The 25,297-nt window shown below is 42.6% G+C and overlaps 1 protein-coding gene across 1 annotated transcript in view; it reads left to right on the top strand.

Annotated features, from left to right (window-relative positions):
• The window catches only part of CABP7 (calcium binding protein 7), a 93,031-nt gene extending 92,685 nt beyond the window's left edge, over positions 1–346 (top strand). The window contains exon 5 of the mRNA XM_044288531.1: positions 219–346. Within this exon, the coding sequence (XP_044144466.1) occupies positions 219–346 (128 nt within the window). The remainder of the gene's footprint in view (positions 1–218) is intronic.
• Positions 347–25,297: the final 24,951 nt, after the last annotated feature.

Genomic DNA, 25,297 nt, shown 5'->3' with positions numbered 1-25,297 from the left:
TAACAATCCTATCCATGGCTAAGCGAACCCTCAGCTAGATCCTTCAAAGCTTAGACCAACTGGACTGAACTTTGGAGACGTAGAATCATATTTCTATGGGGTGTCACTCTCAGCAGAAATGCGACGTTGCATAAGTGCTAAGTTTCAAGATGGTCTACTCTAGAGCAGACCAAACATAAGGTCTCATCATTGATTTCACTATCCCTTCTTTGTTTCAGCTTCCACAAATCAACAAATCCGCCAGACCTGTGTCCGAAAGAGTCTGATCTGCGCCTTTGCCATTGCTTTCATCATTAGTGTAATGCTAATAGCTGCAAATCAGGTTCTGCGGAGTGGCATGAAGTGATCACGTGGGGATGTCAAGTCATGAACTCAGATGTACTTTCAGGAGCTCCTCCTGTCTATTCCCCACATGTTAATGGACTGCGATGTACAGAAGAGGAACTCCCTAAGACCTTGAAAAATATGGGACTTCACCCTCCAGTGTCTGAATGTGCATGGGAAGATTTGCATGGAAAATGCATGGGCATTTAAATTGTCAGGTGACCATCTGTGCTTTCAAAATCTGTGACACGAAGGGACTCTATATATAATAGGTGTATATATGTATACGGATATATAACTCTATATTTATGAGCAATAACACTTTGGGTTGCTAAAGGGTTAACTCTTTGGTTACTGGGCACAGGGTCTGTAGGGTTAATGAGCTCCTGCTAATGTGTAATTGTTTCTACACTGCAAGGAGAAGGGCAGCAGGAAGGTTAATTTGTCTTCCCTTCACCCAGTATCAGTCGCCTTAGCCCCTAAATTGTCAAATGGGTTGATGTTAAATGTAGCTCTCCCTGTTTTCCTTCCATATGTCTCTGTATTGAAGTATCTGCTTGAAGTATAATTGCCCCATATCCTGTTTGGACTTTATCTCTTGTGACACAGGGGGATTACTATGAAGCCCTGATTCCCTTTGCTGCAATCACATTGGAAACCAATAAGCTGCTGGCCGCTTCCAGAGCAAAGAATTGCTATTGTTATTTTTCAAAGCAGGAGGAATGTCTGTCCTCATGATAAAGTGTCCCTGTGTAGAGAATATTCACCAATCTCCTGTTTGCTGTGGATTTTCGTCCTTTTCGCTTTGTTCCCTGACTAGCACACCTCCTTTACCTTTGTCCTTTTTGCTTTACATATTTTATCTTTGCACTTTGTATCTCTGATTTTGGTCTGCGTTTACATTTTCTCTATCACTTTGCATTTAGGTTATTGACTTCATTGTCCACATTGCAATATCATTTATTTTAAAACAAGGTCTCATCTTCTACGTTCATCACATTAGGGGTTAAACCTGCTACATCCAGGGACTAATTTACAAGAGGAATTTAAAAAGTAAGGTTCCCTGCTATTTCTCCATATAATTGAATTGCTTACTCCACTGGTGTGAACACAAATGTAGTGTATTTTTCAATGTAGTCACCTAGAGAGGACCGGTCATCACGAAATACGGCGCAATCTGCAGGCAGCATGTTATAGAGCAGGAGGAGCTGAGCAGATTGATGGATAGTTTTATGGGAAAAGTAAAACTTGGAATTTATACACTTAGGGCTCTTTCACACTTGCGTTGTTCTTTTCCGGCATAGGGTTCCGTCGTCGGGGCTCTATGCCGGAAGAATCCTGATCAGTTTTATCCTAATGCATTCTGAATGGAGTGAAATCCGTTCAGGATGCATCAGGATGTCTTCAGTTCCGGACCGGAACGTTTTTTGGCCAGAGAAAATACCGCAGCATGCTGCGCTTTTTGCTCCAGCCAAAAATCCTGAAGACTTGCCGCAAGGCCGGATCGGGATTCAATGCCCATTGAAAGGCATTAATCCAGATCCGGCCTTAAGCTAAACGTCGTTTCGGCGCTTTACCGGATCCGACGTTTAGCTTTTTCTGAATGGTTACCATGGCTGCCAGGACGCTAAAGTCCTGTTTGCCATGGTAAAGTGTAGTGGGGAGCAGTATACTTACCGTCCGTGCGGCTCCCGGGGCGCTTCAGAGTGACGTCAGGGCACCCCACACGCATGGATCACGTCGTCCATGCGCATGGGGCGCTCTGACATCATTCTGGAGCTTCCCGGGAGCCGCACGGGCGGTAAGTATACTGCTCCCCCACTACTACTATGGCAACCAGGACTTTAATAGCGTCCTGGCTGCCATAGTAACACTGAACGCATTTTGAAGACGGATCAGTCTTCAAATGCTTTCAGTTCACTTGCGGTGTTACGGATCCGGCGGGCACTTCCGGCAAATGGAGTACACGACGGATCCGGACAACACGAGTGTGAAAGAGCCCTTAATGGTGTTGCACCGTCAAAGATATTGATATTGTCATCCATATCTGATCAGTTGGGGTCCAACTCCCAGCACCCCTCACCAATCAGATGTTTGAAGGGGTAGCGACACTTGTGCGAGCACTCCTTCCACTTCAAAATTACCTCTACAGCGGTGACACAGTGCAACTACAAACGCTTGTCTCATTTACTTGAATAAGATGAGCAGTTGTAATCACAATGTGCTGCCTCTACAAGCAACACAATGTGCAAATAATTCTGAAGTGGGAGCAGCAACTGATCGGCCAGGGTGCCAGAAGTCTGATATTGATGTCCTATGTCAGCCCTCTGTATACAGAGATAGCAGTCCATCAATTATAAGACCGCCAACTTGGGCAACTGAACACAGAAAGAGCAGAGACTTAAAGGGGTTGGTCAGTTTATATTACTAGCTGCACATGTGCTGGTAATAGTATTATTAAACTATTGCACTGATGTCCAATAATTCATGTTCACACGCAGGTTCCCGGACCTACAGTACGTGCAGGCACTCTTCTAGGAACATGGCTACTGATGTAGGATTCCGTCCCTCAGTGGCTTCCTTTCAGTTAAGCCTCATTCACGTGTCCGTGCTTAAATTCGTGAAAAAGTGAAGATGCACACGACCGTGCCGTTTTTTTGTGGTCCGCAAACCGCGGATCCGCAAAAATATGGAAGCCACCCGTGTTGCCTTCCGCAATTTGCGGAACGGGTGCTGGCAATATAAATGCCTATTCTTGTCCGCAAAGCGCGGACAAGAATAGGACATGTTATATTTTTTTTAGCGGGGCCGCGGAACGGAGCAACGGCTGCGGACAGCACACGGAGTGCTGTCCACATCTTTTGCGGCTGCCAAAATAGCGGCTCGGATGCGGACCCAAACAACGGTCATGTGCATGAGGCCTAAAGGATCCATGTGTAGTCCATGTGTCATCCGTGTTTCACAGACACTGTGCAGCTAAAAAAAAAAAAATTCAAAGCATGTCTTCCTAATGATCCGTGAAACACAGATGTCATCCGTGTTGCATCTATGGTTCTCACAGACCCATAGACTATAATGGGAGTGATGGATCCGTACAGAAGAGTGATGAACACGGACAAAATGGAGCTTGCTTCTGTGCTAAAAACACAGATCCACAAACACACATTAAAATGAATGGGTACGTGTGCTGTCTGTGCGTGGAACACTGACGTGTGAATGAGGCTTTACACTGGGAATGGACTGTGCATGTGCTAGTTTCCCTGTCAGTCCCCAGTGTAACTGAATGGAGCTGATTTTGTCCATCAGCATCCATGTTCCCATCACAGTGCCAGCATACAGGTCAGAGGACCTGCGTGTAAACACGAATTATGCATATTAAATTATTAGACATCAGTGGTGATAGTTTAATGATGCTTATTACTAGCTGCATGCATGTGCGCCTAGTAATATAAATTGGCCAACCTTTTTAAATGTATAAATTAAAAGTTTTCCTGAATCATTTCCCACAAAACTACTGTATATATCAATCTAAATCAGCCTCTCCTGCTCTATGACATTCTACCTGCAGATTGTATTTGCATGGTGACTGGTTCGCTTTAAGCCATTGTCTAAGAAGTAGACCAAAATATACAAATCTTTTGCTGGTAAAAAATAAAATAAAATACATATTTTGCTTTTGACGTTGTGAAAAAGGTGCCAGTGTCTGGGTGCTTCAGAATTCCCCAGTTCAAAGACATTTTTCCTGTCATGAACATTGTGTGGCTAACAGTATATTGCAACACCAGCACACCTATGGTTAACAATTCTGACCTCTTCTTGAAGGTTACAGTACTTATAATTATAATAAACGCCTGACAAGTCATAGTGACAGTAAAAATTTTGAATGGTGGGGGTCAACATGCTGAGACTGTTACTGATCGCTAAAACGAGGAGGCAGCAGCGCTCAAATGGGCAATGTGGTCATTAATTTCCGTTCCCCAGACTTGCCTCCTTGGAGATTGGCTTGGTCAGTCTCAGTGTCCTCTTACACGTATAGATGATCTGGCAGATTATTGGGAACTAAGCAGATGCTCCCGTTATCTGTCAGATCATCAGTGGAGATGAAGGCTACATTTACATGCAGCAACCACCTTCACAGTATGAAAACAAGTGATCGATATTGCGCTTGCCTGTCCCCACAGAGAATCATTACCCCGCACAGCAGATCGTTGTTTTGACAGAGCGATCTGCTGCACAGGAACAATGATTTTTCTCTGCCGGAAGAGCGACACATTCACCTGACACCTTTCACACAGGCAAATTATCGGGAACGAGCGTTTATACAAAAGCTCATACCCGATAACTTGCCTGATAATCTGTCCATGTAAAAGGACCTTAAATCTATAGGTGCTGATCTGACCAACTTAGTGATAACCAGGTGACTGCAGTGAAAATGACTGGCTGTTGTGGGTATGTGACCATGGATGACTGGCTTCCATGGTTAATTTATAGGTTGCCATCATGCATGCATCAATGATAAACAGGAACAGTGGAGGCACACGACAGGTGGGCAGAATCAGTAAAGAGAGTGCATCGCAAAGGTAGTCATTCTTTTTAAAGTACCAGTTCATAGAAAATGTGCAAAAAAAAAATTAAAACCCATCGCTGCCTTCCAAAATCCTCTCCTCTCCATTAAACCCGCATATTACAATTAAAACTGAGAAACAAAGAAATCTCTGTGTTCCAGAAGATAAGCCATTCCCCCTTCTCCTCACAATCCTGTCACTGACTGTAAAGCTGGCCATACATTTCAGCTATCGGTCAAGCTTGTATGAGTTCTAAACAAGCAGAGGGGGGTAAAGGCCCCTTTACACAGGCTGACACAGCAGGCAATTATTTGGAATGAACTGTTTGTTCCTGATAATTTCAAAGGAGATGAGAGCTGCATTTACATGTAGCAATCACCTCCACTAGAGTGATCACACATCCCCATACACATATCATTGCCTCTAGGCAGCAGATCTATGCTTAGACAGAATGAGCTGCTGCCCCAAAACGATTTATTTGGCTGCCACAGCAATGCTTTTACCCACTGAATGAGAATTTGCACGTTCATTAGGTGATTAGCAGCACCTTTACATGGGCCGATTATTAGTAATGAGCACTCCTAGGAACGCTTCTTCCCAATAAATGCCTTGTCAGGGCCAGAGCCCTCTGCAGGTGGCTTATCTCCTCTTAGAACAAAAGGATGGGGTATGTTAAAATTCAAAAATCCATCTTTCCCCTAATATCACATTTAAGGGAAAGTAAGGCAGTCCTATACACATTAGATGGTCATCCAGTCCCACAGATATCAGTTGTTTGGCTGTCATCAGTGTGTAGTCAGCGTTACTGCAGAAGGATGTTCCAGGAACATGCAGAAAACTTTGGAGATCCTATATATGTGCAAATGCAGAGACCAAAAATGAATTAGGAGATGGCACATTTTTTGTTCACTTACAAAGCGGCTCTTTGATTCTTTGAGTGCGGCTCTAGCTGTGGAACCGGGAAGCACTTGGGAGGCTCACTCTCCACCCCATGCTCAGATCTCACCCTGATCGGGCACTGTAGTTCCAGCTCACTCTCCACTACGTCCTGATGCACACAGTGTGAGAACGTAGTACGTGGAGACACGCACTATGACCTGACGTTGTGCTCATCAGGTCACAGTGGAGAGCGTGTCAGACCTGCAGAGTAGCAGGTGCCCGACCAAGCAGGAGCCCAGTGTCTGATCAGGAGAGGGAAGAGATTTTTTTTTTAATTATAGAACTAAGCATGGGGCTCTGATATAAGCATGGGAGCTTCTGATCTGGGCAATTGGGGTCTGATCTGAGCATGGTGGGTCCTGATCTGGGAAATGGGGGTCTGATCTGAGCAATGGGTGTCTGATCTAAGCATTGGGGGGGAGATCTGAGCATGGGAGGTCAGATCTGAGAAGGGGGAGATCTAAGCATTGGGGGAATATCTGAGCATTGGGGGGGGGGGGGGATCTGAGCACTGAGGGTCTGACACTGGGAGTCTGATTTGTGTTGTCTGATCCGAGCATTGGAGGTCTTATTTGGAGGTCTGATGAGGTTTGAGGATTTTATTTTAGGTCAGATGAGGATTGGGGATCTAAATTTAGGAGTCTGATCTAAGGTCTGATGAAAAATATTTTCTCTCTTATTTTTCTTTGTTAAAACCTAGGTGCATCTTGTAGGGTGAAAAATACAGTGACTCGTATGTAAATGTATAGCTTGTGGCTCCTGGTAGACACAAAGCCCTCGAGCAGCTTTGTGTCTGTAAGGTTGGCCACCCCTGCTCTATTGCATGACATGTCTGCCATAATATAACTCCAAAATAATAAAGTAGGGAATCTTTTCTTATGGCTTCCTCTTGTACAGGGAGTGCAGAATTATTAGGCAAGTTGTATTTTTGAGGATTAATTTTATTATTGAACAACAACCATGTTCTCAATTAACACAAAAAACTCATTAATATCAAAGCTGAATATTTTTGGAAGTAGTTTTTAGTTTTAGCTATTTTAGGGGGATATCTGTGTGTGCAGGTGACTATTACTGTGCATAATTATTAGGCAACTTAACAAAAAACAAATATATACCCATTTCAATTATTTATTTTTACCAGTGAAACCAATATAACATCTCAACATTCACAAATATACATTTCTGACATTCAAAAACAAAACAAAAACAAATCAGTGACCAATATAGCCACCTTTCTTTGCAAGGACACTCAAAAGCCTGCCATCCATGGATTCTGTCAGTGTTTTGATCTGTTCACCATCAACATTGCGTGCAGCAGCAACCACAGCCTCCCAGACACTGTTCAGAGAGGTGTACTGTTTTCCCTCCTTGTAAATCTCACATTTGATGATGGACCACAGGTTCTCAATGGGGTTCAGATCAGGTGAACAAGGAGGCCATGTCATTAGATTTTCTTCTTTTATACCCTTTCTTGCCAGCCACGCTGTGGAGTACTTGGACGCGTGTGATGGAGCATTGTCCTGCATGAAAATCATGTTTTTCTTGAAGGATGCAGACTTCTTCCTGTACCACTGCTTGAAGAAGGTGTCTTCCAGAAACTGGCAGTAGGACTGGGAGTTGAGCTTGACTCCATCCTCAACCCGAAAAGGCCCCACAAGCTCATCTTTGATGATACCAGCCCAAACCAGTACTCCACCTCCACCTTGCTGGCGTCTGAGTCGGACTGGAGCTCTCTGCCCTTTACCAATCCAGCCACGGGCCCATCCATCTGGCCCATCAAGACTCACTCTCATTTCATCAGTCCATAAAACCTTAGAAAAATCAGTCTTGAGATATTTCTTGGCCCAGTCTTGACGTTTCAGCTTGTGTGTCTTGTTCAGTGGTGGTCGTCTTTCAGCCTTTCTTACCTTGGCCATGTCTCTGAGTATTGCACACCTTGTGCTTTTGGGCACTCCAGTGATGTTGCAGCTCTGAAATATGGCCAAACTGGTGGCAAGTGGCATCTTGGCAGCTGCACGCTTGACTTTTCTCAGTTCATGGGCAGTTATTTTGCGCCTTGGTTTTTCCACACGCTTCTTGCGACCCTGTTGACTATTTTGAATGAATCGCTTGATTGTTCGATGATCACGCTTCAGAAGCTTTGCAATTTTAAGAGTGCTGCATCCCTCTGCAAGATATCTCACTATTTTTGACTTTTCTGAGCCTGTCAAGTCCTTCTTTTGACCCATTTTGCCAAAGGAAAGGAAGTTGCCTAATAATTATGCACACCTGATATAGGGTGTTGATGTCATTAGACCACACCCCTTCTCATTACAGAGATGCACATCACCTAATATGCTTAATTGGTAGTAGGCTTTCGAGCCTATACAGCTTGGAGTAAGACAACATGCATAAAGAGGATGATGTGGTCAAAATACTCATTTGCCTAATAATTCTGCACTCCCTGTATATCTGAGTCAGCTTTACAATTGATAAGTTCCATGAGTGATGAGCTTCCGACTATTGACTATTCAAGTAGACGAGCCCTTGGTGTAGTACTGCGACAAATATCTTGAATTAGGTACAGAGTAATAATGTTAAAAACAATTACCAAATTAACTGTCGAGAGAGGTTTAGGACCGGATGTATAGGTTAAAAATCCTATTCAAAAGTCATGTTAGCTCCATTCCATTTTTCTATACTTAGATCCTTTTAACAATTGCTCTGTCACATTTGCTCACTATCTCTATGTAGTACTTTGCCATTGCCTCGTCCTTCCATGTAGTTTGCTTAGAATCCGTTCCCAACCTATGCGCTTATTTTCAGTGTACTGTTGGTCCTGTTTCCTTGTTATCTGCTATTAGTTTGTATCTAATTGTACCACTTCTATCTCTCTCTGCAGACAGCAGCCTTCTTGCTTCATTCCTAGAATTCTTCCCCAATTCTTCTCTCCTTCCACGTCATGCATCATTTGTGGATTTCTCATTTTGTAATAAATCTAACCATTTGTCTGAATTCTTTTTCTATCTGTGTAGTAAAAAAAGAGTGCAAAAAGGTGGAATATTTGAAATTGCAAGCACACATGGCAACGTCACATCCCACTGCAGGAGACGACAGCTTGACAACCTGTCTGTTATCTGAAAGGACTGCAATTTGTTCCTTTTGTGCGAGGCACTTCGGTGGTTGTGTCTCACTTCGGGGTTAGCTATCCCATGTTTGGTTGAACGATATGTGAGACTGCAGATTGGCCAGCCTCTCGAGCAGCTATGTGCCATTCCGATTCCCTGCACATAAGACTAATCTGCTCCCTTCACGCTCTCTTCCTGGCGGAAGTTATTGTATCATCACAATGAGGGACGGGATAATGAGCTCTCAGAGTGACAGCCTGCAATAATCAGCTAATGCTGCATTCATTCCACAGCCCTCGCTCACCTCTGCTCTCACCACCTGTCTCTTTCATCACCACACCTCCTGTCCTTCTCATTCTCACTCCGCCGTTTGTCCTTGCACTCCTCTTTTCTTTCCTTAAATATTTTGATACCAAAGTCACAGGATGATATAAATCTCATTTTCGTGTCTGTCATAAGACGGATCATGAAGAAAAGACAATAAACAGTAACATCTCGTCTCATCCTGTCTCTACACTCTCACGCTTGGTGGTCCAACATTTCATATTGGGTCTTTTCTCTTCCAGTGTTTTTCCCTTCACCGCTAACCCTGTTTTTTCCCGCTTCGACTCCTCCAGGGTATACACACACGATGCGTATCAGAGACATCATACAGTACCAGCTAAGTAGATGAGATTTTCAAAATCTCATATACGCGGTGATGAACTTTTCCGAGTGGAAATTGACCAGTGATGTGGATTTTTAAATCCATAGCATGTTCATTAGGGCTCATGCATATGTGACTGTATGTTCGGTCCGCATCCATCTGGATTTTTGGCGGATCAGATGCATACCTATATTTTTCAATGGGGCTGCAAAAAAATGCGGACAGCACACAGTGTGCTGTCCACACCCGAACATCCGTAACATGGCCCCGCACAAAAACAATAGAACATATCCTATTGTCTGTTTTGGGACAAGGAAAGGACATTTCTACAGAATTTTAAAAATAAATGGCGGCATGCACTCTGCCAGGATCCGCGTTTTGTGGATCTGCGATTTTCCGGACAGCAAATCACTTCCGTGTGTATGAGGCCTTATTTGTGTGGATTTTCAGTGTCGTTTTCACCCTTTGCAATGCAAAGGGCTATAACTGGGACAAATCCAGGTCAAAATCTACAAACAACACGTGGATTTGGTGCAGAACCACCGCAAAAGCTACATGAAAATCCATGCGGAATATGCACTGTGTACATATACCCTCATTGATATGTATAAGCTACTAAAGCTATACATGATGATTTACATTATACCAAAGTAATGTGTTACGCTAGGCAGACAGTTCCGCAGCACTGGGCTGGTATTGCATATTACAGTAGCTTAAAATGTCACTGACTCCTTGGGTACATTGCATGGTACACGGTGTGCTACAGATTTGCATAACTGTGTTTGGAGAAGGTCGGAGACCTAAATGCTCAGGTTTGTCATTGGTCCTATCATTATTGTGCCGCTTGCTAACATATGTTTATGATATTTATTTTTCCTCCTATGTCATGTCAGTGACAGCATTATCCATTTACCTGACATATATTAATGTACGGATGACATTTTTTATCAGTAGGCAGCTAATAATAGGCTAATCTTTGCATAATCTTTTACCAAATGTCAGAGATGGCACAGCACCGTCAGATATATGAATTATATCAAAAAATACTGTTGAACATGTTAAATATGACAAAATTGCATCAGTTGATCTGGAATCCCAACATCCACCATGTACGTACTCCAAGCAGGAATATCAATCCCATTTTTGCAAATTAATATTAATGGGCCAAAATCCAGTTTTGTAAATAAGCCACAAGTAACAGAAGCAGCTATTATCTATTGCCATACATACGCAACCTCCCCTATTTTCATCATTAGGCCTCTTGCACGCGACTGTATGTATTTTGCGGTCCACAAAAAACAGATCCGCAAAAAATACAGATGACATCCGTGTGCATTCCGTATTTTGCGGAACGGAACAGCTGGCCCCTAATAGAACAGTCTTATCCTTGTCCGTAATGCAGACAATAATAGGAAATGTTCTATTTTTTTGCGGAACAGAAATACGGAAACGGAATGCACACGGTGTACTTTCCGTTTTTTTTTTGCGGACCTATTGAAATGAATGGTTCCGTATACGGTCTGCAAAAAAAAGGGAACGGAAATGGAATGAAAATACCTTCATGTGCAAGAGGCCTATATTTCCTACTTACATAGATACATCATCTAGAGATCACCTACACACACCTCGTACAGCTATGGTTACGCAACTTGAGGTAGACAAGCATTTATTTGGGCCCACGGCCTTCAGCATACATCACATACAGCATACAGATCTGCATGCAACAAATTCACAGCGTTTTACAGTACCAGCAATGTGGATGAGATTTTTAGAAGGTGTGAAGCCCAAGCCTGTGCTGTGGAGCGCAAATTGCAGTCCGCAATGCACGGGCACCGTCCATGGGGCAGGTCTATGGGGATCGCAGACCCATTCACTTGAATGGGTCCGCGATCCTTCCGTTCCGCAAAAAGATAGAGCAATTACCCCGTAGTGCTTTCGTGGTGTTCCGTTCCGCATCTCCGGATTTGCGGACCCATTGAAATGAATGGGTCCACCTCCGTGATACGGAATGGCCATGGAAAGGTGCCCGTGTATTGCGGATCCGCAAATGCGGTCCGCAAAACAGCAACGGGCATCACACGTTCGTGTAAACGAGCCCTTAGGGTCCATTCACACGTCCGCAAAATGGGTGCGCATGCTTTCCGCAATTTTCATTTTCAATGGGGCCAGAATGTGCTGTCCGCATCCGCGGATCCGAACTTCCGTTCCGCAAAAAAATAGAACATGTCCTATTCTTGTCCGCAATTGCGGACAAGAAAAGGAATTTTCTATGAGAGTGCCGGTGAGGTGTGGTCCGCAAAATGCATTGCAGAACGCAATTTGTGTTCCACAGCACGGGCACGGGCTTCACACGTTCATGTGAACAAGCCCTTACACTGCTGGAAAAAAACGACAAAAAACTGCACTATAAATTGAGCTACACTGCAGATTTTAAATATTCTCATATGCTGTGGATAAATCCACCGTAAAATCCCCACCAGAAATTCTGCCCTGTGTTGGCTGTACCCTTAAAATAAATATCCGCTTTTAAACATTATGTGGTTTTTAGGTACCTATTAATTTTCTTACAATAGCTTCATAGCAGAGTTCAGGTTTTCTGTTACAGAGAACCAAATCCTCTGCACAGACAGAGTTAAATAAATTAGTCTGCCTTCAGCCCCCAGTTGAGTAGACTCTAGGACTGCCCTCTTATTGTACATAATTTATACCTGGAAGGCATTAATAAAACTGTATACAGTTAGCTCCCTCTAGTGGTTGCCACAGACACATGGAATTTTTGTGCAGTGGCGTTTAGAGCTCAGCAACAACTGACACTTAAAATATGTATATTAACAAATTGATCAGCGCCAATTTTATAAATGTTTTTAGTTAAAAAAAAAATCTGAATGGTGTTCAAGGATGGAACATCTAAACATTTTTAAATGAGGCTACATGCTGCTATACAAAGTTGATGTAATGTCCTCACCTTCAAGTGTCCCTACATTTACAATCTTCCAGCCGATGAGATGCTAATACACACTGAGCGACACTTACATGGGAAAACATAGAATAGCGGAGGGTATCATGCACACGTCCCATTGTAATTAATTGGGGACACTTTTATATCGGAGCAGGCAGCATGTTCCTCTACTGTTAGCATTTACCTTGTATATGTCTGCATGGAGCCACTTACCTTATGGATACATTTCAAATTATTAAAGAGCAAGTGAACAGCCAGTATTAAGGCCTCATGCACACGACCGTTTTTTTTTAAGGTCCGCAAAAATGGGGTCCAGTAGGTCCGTGATCCGTGACCGTTTTTTCGTCCGTGGGTCTTCCTTGTTTTTTGGAGGATCCACGGACATGAAAAATGAAAAAAAAATCTAAGTCAAGTTTGCCATTGAAATGATAGGAAAAAACGGACACGGATCACGGACACGGATCACGGATGACAATCTTGTGTGCATCCGTGATTTTTCACTGACCCATTGACTTGAATGGGTCCGTGAACCGTTGGCCGTGAAAAAAATAGGACAGGTCATATTTTTTTCACGGCCAGGAAAAACGGATCACGGATGCGGCTGCCAAACGGTGCATTTTCCGATTTTTCCACGGACCCATTGAAAGTCAATGGGTCCGTGAAAAAAAACGGAAAACGGCACAACGGCCACGGATGCACACAACGGTCGTGTGCATGAGTCCTAAGGCAGATGCTGGTTTCCCAGGGATTCTTGTGCATTACTTGTTAAACTTTTAGTACATTTGAGTACTACATGAGCGATTAGAGTATCTGATTCTTACTATGCTGGACGACTTCAGAAATGGCCATAAATAAAAAGCCATAGAAATAATAGGATATGACATTTTACAGCTGATTTTTCTCAATGGACGTGCACATGATATTATGATAGTGGCAACTGCTCCATTAATATTCCCTTTATGAAAATGTAATGGAAGATTTATTAATAAGCAAAGAAAGACACATACACAGACCATGCCATTGGACATGCCTGACAACAGTATAATTACTACAGTTCCCAGGTGGATGAGGGGTTGAATAATTTTCTCTGAATCTGCATTTCAGAATTTCCAGCAGGCAGGGTCGCCTACATAATATGTAATTTGCAATGCTCAAAGACAATGCCGTAAGCAACCCATTTCATGGAAAGCTACGCTTGCCAGCCATACACTCTATTAATACACAGTTCTACACGATACTTTATTTTACAAGCACTGTATAAAGTCACATTTTCCATTTTGTATTCTTCTATAGGTTACCATGTAACGCTTAGACCCAACTTCACTGTATTATGGAAACTTAAATGGTCAAAAAGATTTTGAAGAGCATCTGTCATCTCTCTGGACATTTATGTTTTAGTAAATAATTGTATTCCTCATAACAATTCTGGGGCATCTCTTCTTAAAATTCTGTGTTGTGTAGTTCCTCTGTTATTCCTTCTAGAAATGTATGAATAAAATTACAACTGGGTGTCCTACACAGCCTAAGGCCTCGTTCACACTTCAGTGTTTGGTCAGTGATTTTCATCAGTGATTTGTGAGCCAAAACCAGAAGTGGAGCCTCCACAGACATGAGGTAGAAGGGAAAGATCTGCTCCTGTTCTGTGTTTAGAGTTGCACCTGGTTTTGGCTCACAAATCACTGATGGAAATCACTGACTAAACACTGAAGTGTGAACGAAGCCTAATACCATCCAATCAGTGCTAAGCGCATCAGACCATGCAGGGACATGCCCTTCGCCAAGGGGGAATAGTAACACCCACTTGTCAGTTTAGTCATGAATCTCTAGGAGGAATAACAAAGGAACAACAAAATGGAGAGTTATGAGAAAAGATGATATAGAATTGTTCTTTTATTCAGAATGCAAGTATTTACTAAAACAGGCAAGAAAAAAAATTCCTATACTAAAAAAAATCTGCCTTAAATCCATTTGCGCTTTTGCGGCTATAATAGTAAATTCCTATGCGTTAGAGTGTGCTGTCTTACAATACCATTGATCTCTTTTATGTGCAAAGTAGTTATCACTGTACATCTAAATGGATTTGCACTATAAATTGGTAGAGAATTTGTAAATGTGGAGATTTCTTATGACAGAGCTATATTTAGGGTGGATTCAAACATAGGTTTTACTGCAGGTTTTTTTTTTTTTTTTTTGCACTTTTTTTTTTTCTGTTAAAAAAAATGCCAGCTCCAGATGTTAGCTGAAAAAGTCTATGGGGAATATGAAATGCAGGATATTCAAGTGTTTTTTGCTACTGACTTTTTTTTTTTGAGTCTTCAGTCTTCTTTTTAAACTGTAGTATGTTGAAGCAATGGCATTTTATTCAAGGGTTTTTTCAGCTTTCTATATAGGGAAAAACAAGTTAAGTAAAGATAAAGAAGGAGGATATAGAAACACTAGTACAAATTGGTGTTGCAAATTAGTGTTAAAGGAGTTATCCAAACCCTATAATGACCCCCCAATGCCCAGGCCCCTCCTATACATTATACTTACCTGGTCCCCGGCACTTGCGTTGCTCCCAGTGCGGCCACTGCTGCATCTCCCCATCGCTTGGATTAAAACATCCGGCTATTGGGGGGGTAGCAGCCAATAGCATCGTGACGGCTATGCAGGCATCCGGGGCGACATGGATGCCGGTAAGTATAATGTATAGGAGGGGCCTCGGCATTGATGGTTGGCTAACCCCTTTAAGGGCTCCAGGCCATAATAAGAGCCAATCAACATTCATTTAGAAAAACTTTACATAGGACGATGGAAGATGCATTTGGACCAGTTAATTGGCAAGATCGTTCATCCCCAATACTATTATGTCAAAAGCATATTCTGTTTGCACGGGAGACGTTATTCCGACCAATGAGAATTTTCATGCGCGCATAAACAATCCAGTCGGCTGATCGTTGGGCCATTTACATGGGCCAAGCATTCATGTGACTGTTCATTCCCAATAATTGGCCCCATCCCCTGCCTGTGTAAGAGGGCCCTTACTTATAGCAACCAATCAGACTGCAGCAGTTCTGTTGCTAAGGGAGATTAACTAATCAAAGCCGTACAATAAATGGTTGCTAAGGATAACCCCTGTGTTGTTTCTTGACATCATTTTTTTTTTTTTTAGGACTTTGTCTACAGCCAAACCAATATTTTAGTATTATAAGGTCATAATTGCTCCATAAATAAGTATGTGTTCCCCAATATTTTTTTTCCTTTTGCCTAAAACTGTGGATGCAATTTACAGAAAATGTATTATCTATGCAAAACAGAAAGGTCAATGTTCGTGGTTTTGCTCTGTATATTGTGGCTATTTTTTTAATCATTCCTCTATTTTTACCCTTAATGAAAATATACCGATACTGTAGAAGTTGCACTTGTGTATATGTCTATATATATATATTAAAAGTAAATGAAACATGTAACATTTCTGGATGTTAAACGGAAAATGTGTCCAGGAGAAATATTTATTTGGCATAGTAAATATTAGTAAAGATAATAGTTTACGTTTACTCATCAGTCAGCCATGCTGGTTATGGGCATTTTTTGGAGTGAACCAATATGGAAAAATATTACTTGAGCTGAATAGGTTCCAGGGTTTTGTGACTATATGGTCATGAGGTGCCTCAGTAATAACACTGCATCCTAATGAATTTTCAAGAAGAAATCTTCAACATTTCAGTTCACAAAATGACTACGTTTATTGTCCGTAAGAATCGGGGATACTTGAAAGGTAGAAGGAAATACTGGACATTTGAAAGGTTCCTTTTGTGTCTTCTATTGCTCTTGAAAAAAAACATGCTATATGTTCATATACCACGCAAAGAGACTGTGTTAAATAAAGCAAAATAAAATACATTTGCATATATAATCAAATGAATTTAGAAGGACATTTGAGGAGTAAAAAGGGACAATTACATGGTATTTTTGCTTTGGTGGTACCATGTTTAATATTTTTCATGTAGAATCTGCCCTTAGAGACTTTTTTTTTTTTTTTTTTGTTTAAAGGTGCATACTAATGAAAGGTATACTTTAGGAGTATTCCCCCCCCCCCCCCCCCTCCCCCTGCATGATACAGCCTATAGCCTTTCACAGAGTAATATGCAGTTAGATTCTTTTTATGCTGCCCTAAAACAATAGTATATGCATGTACCTTCTGCCTTCACTAACAGGCTCATTGAGCTCCAAATCTGATCTGGTTGATTATGAAAGCTTTAAAGATAACGATCTTATCCAGCTTGACCGTTGACCAGTTAGTTGATCATATTGCTGTGGTAAAAGATCAGGATAATAGGAATCTGGCATTTATGGGCTATTCACATGAGCATATTCCAGGCATATTATCTATCGCCATTACCCACATGTATCACAGCCCGACCAAGGGTTAAACTGACCTGAACTCACAGCACATAGGGGTCTATGACGCTGTGAGCTCAGGTCACTCAAAGAAGTTTTCCAGAAGTCATACACTGATGACCTATCATTAGGATAAGTCATCAATATCAGATTTGTAGGAATTCTGACTCCCAGAACCCCCACCAATCAGTAGTTTGAAGAAACCCCTTTTGACGTCACATCCATCTGTCACATGGCCTTTGAGCATCCCAAGTCCAAGTGAATGGGACTCAACTGAAATCCCAAGTACAGCTGTTATGCAATGTATAATAAATAGGGAGAGCTGCTCAAAGGCCACGTGACTGATGGACATGACATCAGAGACCTAGGAAGAGGCTGCATCTACTTCTTCAAACAATTATCAATATCGTAACTTCCTCTACTGGGTATGTGGAAAGGGGTGCACTACACTGTCTGATCAATTAGTGATAAAGTGTATATATGAAATATATGTAGGCACACCCCCCACCTGAAAAACTGGAGATCCCAAAAATATATAGTATTCATTATCAGGATGAATTCTTATTGATACATGAATTTTATGTGATTAGTTATATTAATTGTTTTAGCAAGGGCCCTGCTATTGTAAGGTATTATATATTTTATAATGAGTTAAAAAAGCAATTCTAGTATATATTTTTTGTGGATTTCCAGTTTTTCAGATGCTGGTGTGCCTACATATATATACTTTATTACTTCTTCAAAAAGCTGATAGGCAAGGATGCCATGAGTCACACACCCCATGATCACATACTGAGCCCCCACCAGCACCATAATCACATACATAGAACATCAATAATTATGTGCTGTGTGCTGTCCGCATCTTTTCCGGCCCCATTGAAAATGAATGGACCCTAAAACAACTTTAAACCCATGGTTGGGCTGTAATATGTAATATGGTGAGATAATACATCTGAAAAAAGTTTGCATAAATAGGAAAAAGAAACAACAGTGCAAATAAATTCTCTCTGTACTACTGTTATGTTCTGTCTCCTGATGGTCAACCTTTTATTTTTAAATGCATGTTATCTTAAAGATGGTGTCTTCATTAAATCATTCAGAAGCTTGTCGAAAAATCAATATAGTCCTCGTGGCTTAACATATCTGTCAGCAGATTTTGCTATTTGTGTCATTGCTACTACAAGTCATTATTTCAAATTACAACTGGGATTAGATCTCTCATTTCGCAGTGTTAGATAAAAAAAAAAAATGCTTTAGCAATAGTATTTATGTTAAAAGGAATGTGGTCACCAGGATATGTCTTCTTTTGGATTTGTGCATCTTAAATGGCAAAATGCCTCCCAGATATTGGTGAAGCAGTTTTCACAGATGTAAACATAAGCTGCACAAATCTCGGGTTTAACAACATAACTGACTCATTTTGTAATAATGTTAATGTCATTCTGGTTAAAGAGACAAATAAAAGGTAAACTGAGCAATGTTTATAATTTTTGTATGGACTACAACTATTGGGAGTGATGCCCAGGCATCACCGTCCTTGACTGTTGAGGCCCCAGGAACCACAAATATTTTATGGACCCATAGTACAGTCTATGCAGCGTTGAATGGGTCCTTGCATACATAATATAGTCATAAGAAGACTCTTTTGAGGTCCTGCCAGGAGCAGTGTATTAATCTTTATTACACCCCTCGACATTTTTGGTATTGGCATTGTGCTAACTTAGGCCTCAGCCACAGATACATGGACCACGATCCGTGAAAACCCAGCCTACCATCCTGCTGAGTGCACAGCGTCATTGGCTGCTATAATGCCATGCGCTTTGTGCCGCCGCTCTACAGTAATACACTCTTATAGATCATAAGAGTATTTTACTGTACAGCGGCAGCGGCACAAAGCGCACAGCGTCATAGCAGCCAATGACGGCGTGCGATCGTGCACTTAGCAGGACGGGTTTTCACGGACCGTGGTCCACGTATGTGTGACTGAGGCCTTAGACTGAAAACAATGAGTGCACATCTTATACTCACTGACACAATAATGCACCAAGGAGGAGTTATTGGAACCAAATGAAACTTTCTATGTGTGAATGTAATGATGATATACTGTATGTAAGTTATTACAATATTAGAGCAAAAGAATAAGTCTATTGGAGAAAATTGTACAACTGAAAGCGGCTCTAGTACCCTGTTGGGCCGCCTCTAGTCTGGATACAAGATGAGATATGGTTGGGCACAAGGTCATCTTTAAAGCGGGGCAAAAGGGGCAGCTGCCCCGGGCCCAGTTGCTCCTAGAGGGCCCAAGGCAACTGCCTCTTGAGCCCCGCTGGCCACTGGTGACGTGGGTGGCGGCGTCAGGGCACACGGAGATGAGCGCTTCCATTTTGGAAGCGCTTATCTCCATAGTCATCTGTATCGCCGTCCTCAGGACAGCGATACAGATGGAAGTGCTGCGGCAGGGGAGGGAGCGGAGTCTCCCTTCCCCATTCCTCTGATAGGCTGCTTGGCCTGCAGCCTAACAGAGGCCGATGCAGGTGGCACAATGATGTCATCGCGCCTCCTGAGCTGTACAGTGCTAGACACAGGCTGGAAGAGGCCTGCATCGCATCGCTACCAGCCTGATGGAGGTAAGTATAAGTGTTTATTTTTTTTATATCGTTCTACTACTGGCACATGATTGGGGGGCATCTATGGGGGCACTTGTTACTGGCACATGATTAGGGAGCATCTATAGGGGCACTTGTTACTAGCACATGATTGGGGGCACTTGTTACTAGCACATGATTGGGGGCACTTGTTACTGGCACATGATTGGGAGGCACTTGTAACTGGCACATTATTGGGTGGCACTATGTGGGCATCTGAGGCCACAAAGGGGTATTTTATATGGGGGGCTCTGAATAGGGGTATTTTATACTGGGGCACATTATGGTGGGTACTATGGGGAAGGGGAGAGAGAAGTACTATGGGATCATCTTTGGGGGGCACTAAGGAGGGGTATTTTATACTTACAAATAATGGGGGACACTGAGGGCATCTACTGGGGCATTTTATACTGGTACATTATGGGGGGCACTAGGAACAAGGGGGGAGATGAGCACTATGGCGCATTTACTGGGGGCACTATATAGGGGTATTTTATATTGGCACATTATAGGGGCACTATGGGGACATTAGCTCAACTGGGGGCAATAAAAGGGGGTACTTTTTGCACTGGCACATTATAAGGAGAATTATTACTACTGGGGGGCATTATGATGGGCTTTATTACTACTGGGGGTCTATGGTGAACATAATTAGCATTATTACTTCTGGGGCAAAGTGGAGACATGTTGGGGGCACTGTAGGAGCACTATTACTACCATGTGTGCTCTAGCAGAGAATTATTCCTATTGGTGGGACTTTTGGGAGCACTGGTACAGTGGGGGCACCTTGGCACAGTATCAGCTTACAATTATTTTTGGGGGACGTTATGTTTACACTATTAGTGTCAGGGGCACCATTTGCTGGGCGCAGTTATTTTAGGACACTGTGTGCCAATAATTATTGAAGGGCACTATCTGCAAGGTACTACTATTATCAGGGGGGGTTATCTGTTTCTGCAGTATAGTATTGGGGAGCACAGCGGCACAGTGTTGGGGGTGGTAGGATGATTTGTCCAGAAAATGGGAGGATGATGGAAAAGTAGTAAACTAAGATTTTGTTTTTCAAACTGCAGAGATGAGAAATGGCAAAAAAATGGTCGTCTGGTCTAAAGGGAGAAGATGAGGAAAGAGAACATCTACATCAAAGAGACATCACTGGATGTAAGAGGTATGTGGCCCTGTTTTACCCTGTATGTAGGGGTGGATGGAGGGGTTAGTACAGTACTATCTGCACATTGTAAAAAAAAATAAAAAATCTGCAAAAATACTATATATTTGTGTCAGAAGTTGTGATTTTCTAATTTTTTCTAGAATAATGATACAGCCATTTTATTTGATACTTTTGTGCTGATTCTTTTTCCCCTCTCTATATTAAAAGGGACTCTATAGTCACCAGAACCACAACAGCTAAACGTAGTAGTTCTGGTGGCTATTGCATGTCTCTGCAAGCTTTTTAATGTAAACACTGGCTTTTCAGAAAAAATGGCAGTAATTCCATTACTGCCAAGGAACACCTCTAGTGGCCACTCATCATTAATAAAGTTTACTACTCTACGAGGTGTGTGGATTTTATTTTTTTTGTGTGTGCGTGTTGTGGTGGAGGGCGTGATTGCATGCTAGGGTAGTGGAAGGCGGGATCCAGGAGGCCCAAGTAAATTCTTTCCCAGGGTCCAATCAATATTAAAGAAATGCTCACAAATTTTTGCCCCTGTAGTATAGGTTTGGCTGACAAATTGTAGAATTATAAATGTCTTTCTCCATGCCTGATCAATTTATTGGAGAGTATGGGAACAACTAACTTCAGTTTAACACTGAATTCATACAGAGCGTTCTGCAGCATTTAATTTTTTCAGCAAAAATGCTGCAGCCAGATGTTACATTAAGGGCTCTTTCACACTTGCGTTCTTTTCTTCTGGCATAGAGTTCCGTCGTCGGGGCTCTATGCCGGAAGAATCCTGATCAGTTTTATCCTAATGTATTCTGAATCGAGAGAAATCCGTTCAGGATGCATCAGGATGTCTTCAGTTCCGGACCGGAACGTTTTTTGGCCGGAGAAAATACTGCAGCATGCTGTGCTTTTTGCTCTGGCCAAAAATCCTGAACACTTGCCGCAAAAATCCTGAACACTTGCCCATTGAAAGGCATTAATCCGGATCCGGCCTTAAGCTAAACGTTGTTTCGGCGCATTACTGGATCCGACGTTTAGCTTTTTCTGAATGGTTACCATGGCTGCCGGGACGCTAAAGTCCTGGCAGCCATAGTAAAGTGTAGTGGGGAGCTGGGGAGAGGGGGAGCAGCATACTTACCATCCGTGCGGCTCCGGGGCGCTTCAGAGTGACGTCAGGGCGCCCCAGGCGCATGGATGACGTGATCGCATGGCATGTCATCCATGCGCATGGAGCGCTCTGACGTCATTCTGGAGCGCCCCGGGAGCCGCACGGACGGTAAGTATACTGCTCCCCCGCTCCCCACTACTACTATGGCAACCAGGACTTTAATAGCGTCCTGGATGCCATAGTAACACTGAACGCATTTTGAAGACGGATCCGTCTTCAAATGCTTTCAGTTTACTTGTGTTTTTCCGGATCCGGCGTGTAATTCCGGCAAATGGAGTACACGCCGGATCCGGACAACGCAAGTGTGAAAGAGCCCTAAGTCCAAAATTTTAAGTGGGGCCCCAAAAGAAATATTGCACAAACAACACATTCACACATAGCCTGCCTGCACTGATTGTGGAATACACATGGTTTTTCCACGCAGATTCTCATGCAGAGAAACTGCAGTGTAATACAGTACCAGCAAGGTGTATAAGATTATCTTTAGGATAGGTCATCAATTTTAGATCAGCTGGTGTCCTTCTCCTGGGACACCTGCCGATCCACTGTTGGGAGGCCAGTGATGTCACTGTACATCAGTCTCATGGCCTCGTTGCAGTTCAGTCCCATTCAAGTGAAAGGAGATGAGCTGCAATACCAAGTTGATAAACTATAAAGAGACCGCAGTGCTCACCGGAGCGCCGTGGCCTCTTCAAACAGCTAATCAGTGGGGCTCCGACTCCTGACACCCCTGCTGATCTGTTACTGATGACCTATCCTGAGGATAGACCATCCATATTTAACTTGAAAAAAAAAAAAAAAAGAAGCAGGTTGGAAATACAAAAAAAGAAAGATAGCCTTTAAAGTGTAACTCTCCTTTAAAAACACTTTCTACATGTCATAGTGACCACATACCTCTTACATCCAGGGACATCTCCTGTCATGTAGACCTTCTCTTTCCTCTTCTCCTCCGTTTGACCCAGACCGCCATGACAAATTCTTTCAGCAGCATCTCGTCTCTACAGAGTTTGTAACACAGACACGTTAGATTTCTCAATTTATCCATCAACCTCCCCATCCTTTTGTCCCCACAGTGTCATCCTGCTTCCACTCCCAATACTGTGCCTGTTGTGCCGGTTATAAGGGAAAATAATAGCATTCTGAATACAGAATGCATAGTAAACCAGCGCTAGAGGGGTTAAAAAATTTTTTTTAACTCACCTTAGTCCACTTGATCGCGAAGCTGGCATCTCCTTGTGTTTCCTCTGCGCTGAGCGGCTGAACAGGACCTGGGGTGAGCTGCTCCATTAAATACAGGTTAAGGACCTTCGATGACGTCACTCCGGTCATCACATGGTACGTCACATGATCTTTTACCATGGTGATTCACCATGGTAAAAGACCATGTGATGACCGGAGTGACGTCATCGAAGGTCCTTAACCGATATTTAATGGAGCAGCTCACCCCAGGTCCTGTTCATCAGCAGAGGAGACACAAGGAGATGCCGGGCTTCGTGATCAAGTGGACTAAGGTGAGTTAAATTTTTTTTTTCTTTTTTAACCCCTCTAGCGCTGGTTTACTATGCATTCTGTATTCAGAATGCTATTATTTTCCCTTATAACCATGTTATAAGGGAAAATAATAATGATCGGTCTCCATCCCGATCGTCTCCTAGCAACCGTGCGTGCAAATCGCACGGCATCCGTACTTTCTTGCGGATGCCATCCGATTTTCACACACCCCATTCATTTCTATGGGGCCTGCGTCACGTCGAAATCGGACAATATAGAGCATGCTGCGATTTCAACTGAACGCACAAGTGATGCGTTAAAAACAACGCTTATGTGCACAGCCCCATAGAAATGAATGGGTCAGGATTTAGTGCGGGTGCCATACGTTCGCCGCACGGATCGCACCCGCACGGAAAACTCGCCCGTGTGAAAGGGGCCTAATAGACATAGTTGGGGTCATTTATCAAACTGGTGTAAAGTAGAACTGCATTTGAAAGGTGAGATCTGATTGGCTGCTATGGGCAACTAAGCCAGTTCCATTTTACACCAGTTTGATAAATTACCCCAAATGTCCCTATAGTGTCCCCAGCAGCTATAATGTCCCCTAGACTGCCCCCAGTAATAATAACACCCTTCATTGTGCTCCAGGCAATAATCCCTGTAGTGTCCCCAGAAATAATAGAATTGCCCCTACAGTGCCTCCCCAAAAACAAGGCCCCCCACGCTGCACCATATAGTAATTCCCCAATAGTAATTTCCCCCACACTGCCCCCCATAGTAAATTTACCCCACATAGTAATTTGCCCAACACAGTAATTTTCACCACACTGCCCCGTATAGTATTTTTCCCCCACACAGTAGTTTACCCCACACAGTAATTTACCCCACACTGCAGTTCCCCCCACATAGTAATACCTCCCATAATAATTTGCCCCCATATAGTAATCCCTCCCATAATAATTTTCCCCCACATAGTAATCCCTCCCATAATAACTCGCCCCCACACAGTAATCCCACCATATTTTTCCCCTACATAGTAATTTGCCCCCATACTGCAATTTACCCCTGATGTACTGTCTCTTCACATGTCCTTCTGTGTGTGTCCACTAAAGTTGGCACATAAAATAAAATAAAAAGGCAAGGTAATCAAAAAATGTTTTGGCACCGGTTTATTTTTTACGTTCATCTGACAGGTTAGATGATGCGCTATTTTTATAGAGCAGTTTATTATGGACGCGGTGATATCAAATATGTCTATTTTCTTTACTGGTTTCAGTTTTACATATTTTTTGGAAGAAAAAAAAAGTTTTTATGTCTTCATTTTCTGAACGCCATTTTTTTTATTTTTCTGCTTGTCGTCTTGTGCAGTGGCTAATTTTTTTGCAGGAAGAGTTGACGTTTTTATTGGTACCATTTTTGGGTACAGAATCTATAACGCAATTCTGCTTTTACCAGTAAACAAAACATGAACGAATTTCTAAATATGAAATTCACTCATCTCTAGTTACGACCACCCTGCAATCCATCAGCGATGGCCGTGCTTGCACACTATAGAAAATAAACACTGGCTTATGTGAGCTTCCTATGGTCTTGGCCATCAGAGATTTCAGCACGTTTTCCTCTAGTGTGCATGCACGACCACCACTGATGGATTGCCGGGTAGCCGTAACCATGGAAATGAGCAGTGTAAAATGCAATGAAAAAAAAAATCCAGCCACCAAAGTAGGCAATATAGACAATCACAATACATTAGTAAGTGCCTTATATTCACCTTCTCTACATGATAAATGCCTTTAATAATGCAGCTAGTGCTTTCTACGGTGCACTATGAAGGCCTTGCACAGACTTTATTCTGGTATAAATCCTCTACCAATACCGCCTTCCTCCCCATTAGGACTTTAACAATTG

This window comes from Bufo gargarizans, chromosome 1 (assembly GCF_014858855.1).
Source record: "Bufo gargarizans isolate SCDJY-AF-19 chromosome 1, ASM1485885v1, whole genome shotgun sequence".
NCBI lineage: Eukaryota > Metazoa > Chordata > Amphibia > Anura > Bufonidae > Bufo > Bufo gargarizans.
Note: the sequence above shows the minus strand (reverse complement) of the source record. Positions and strands in the feature narration are given on the sequence as shown.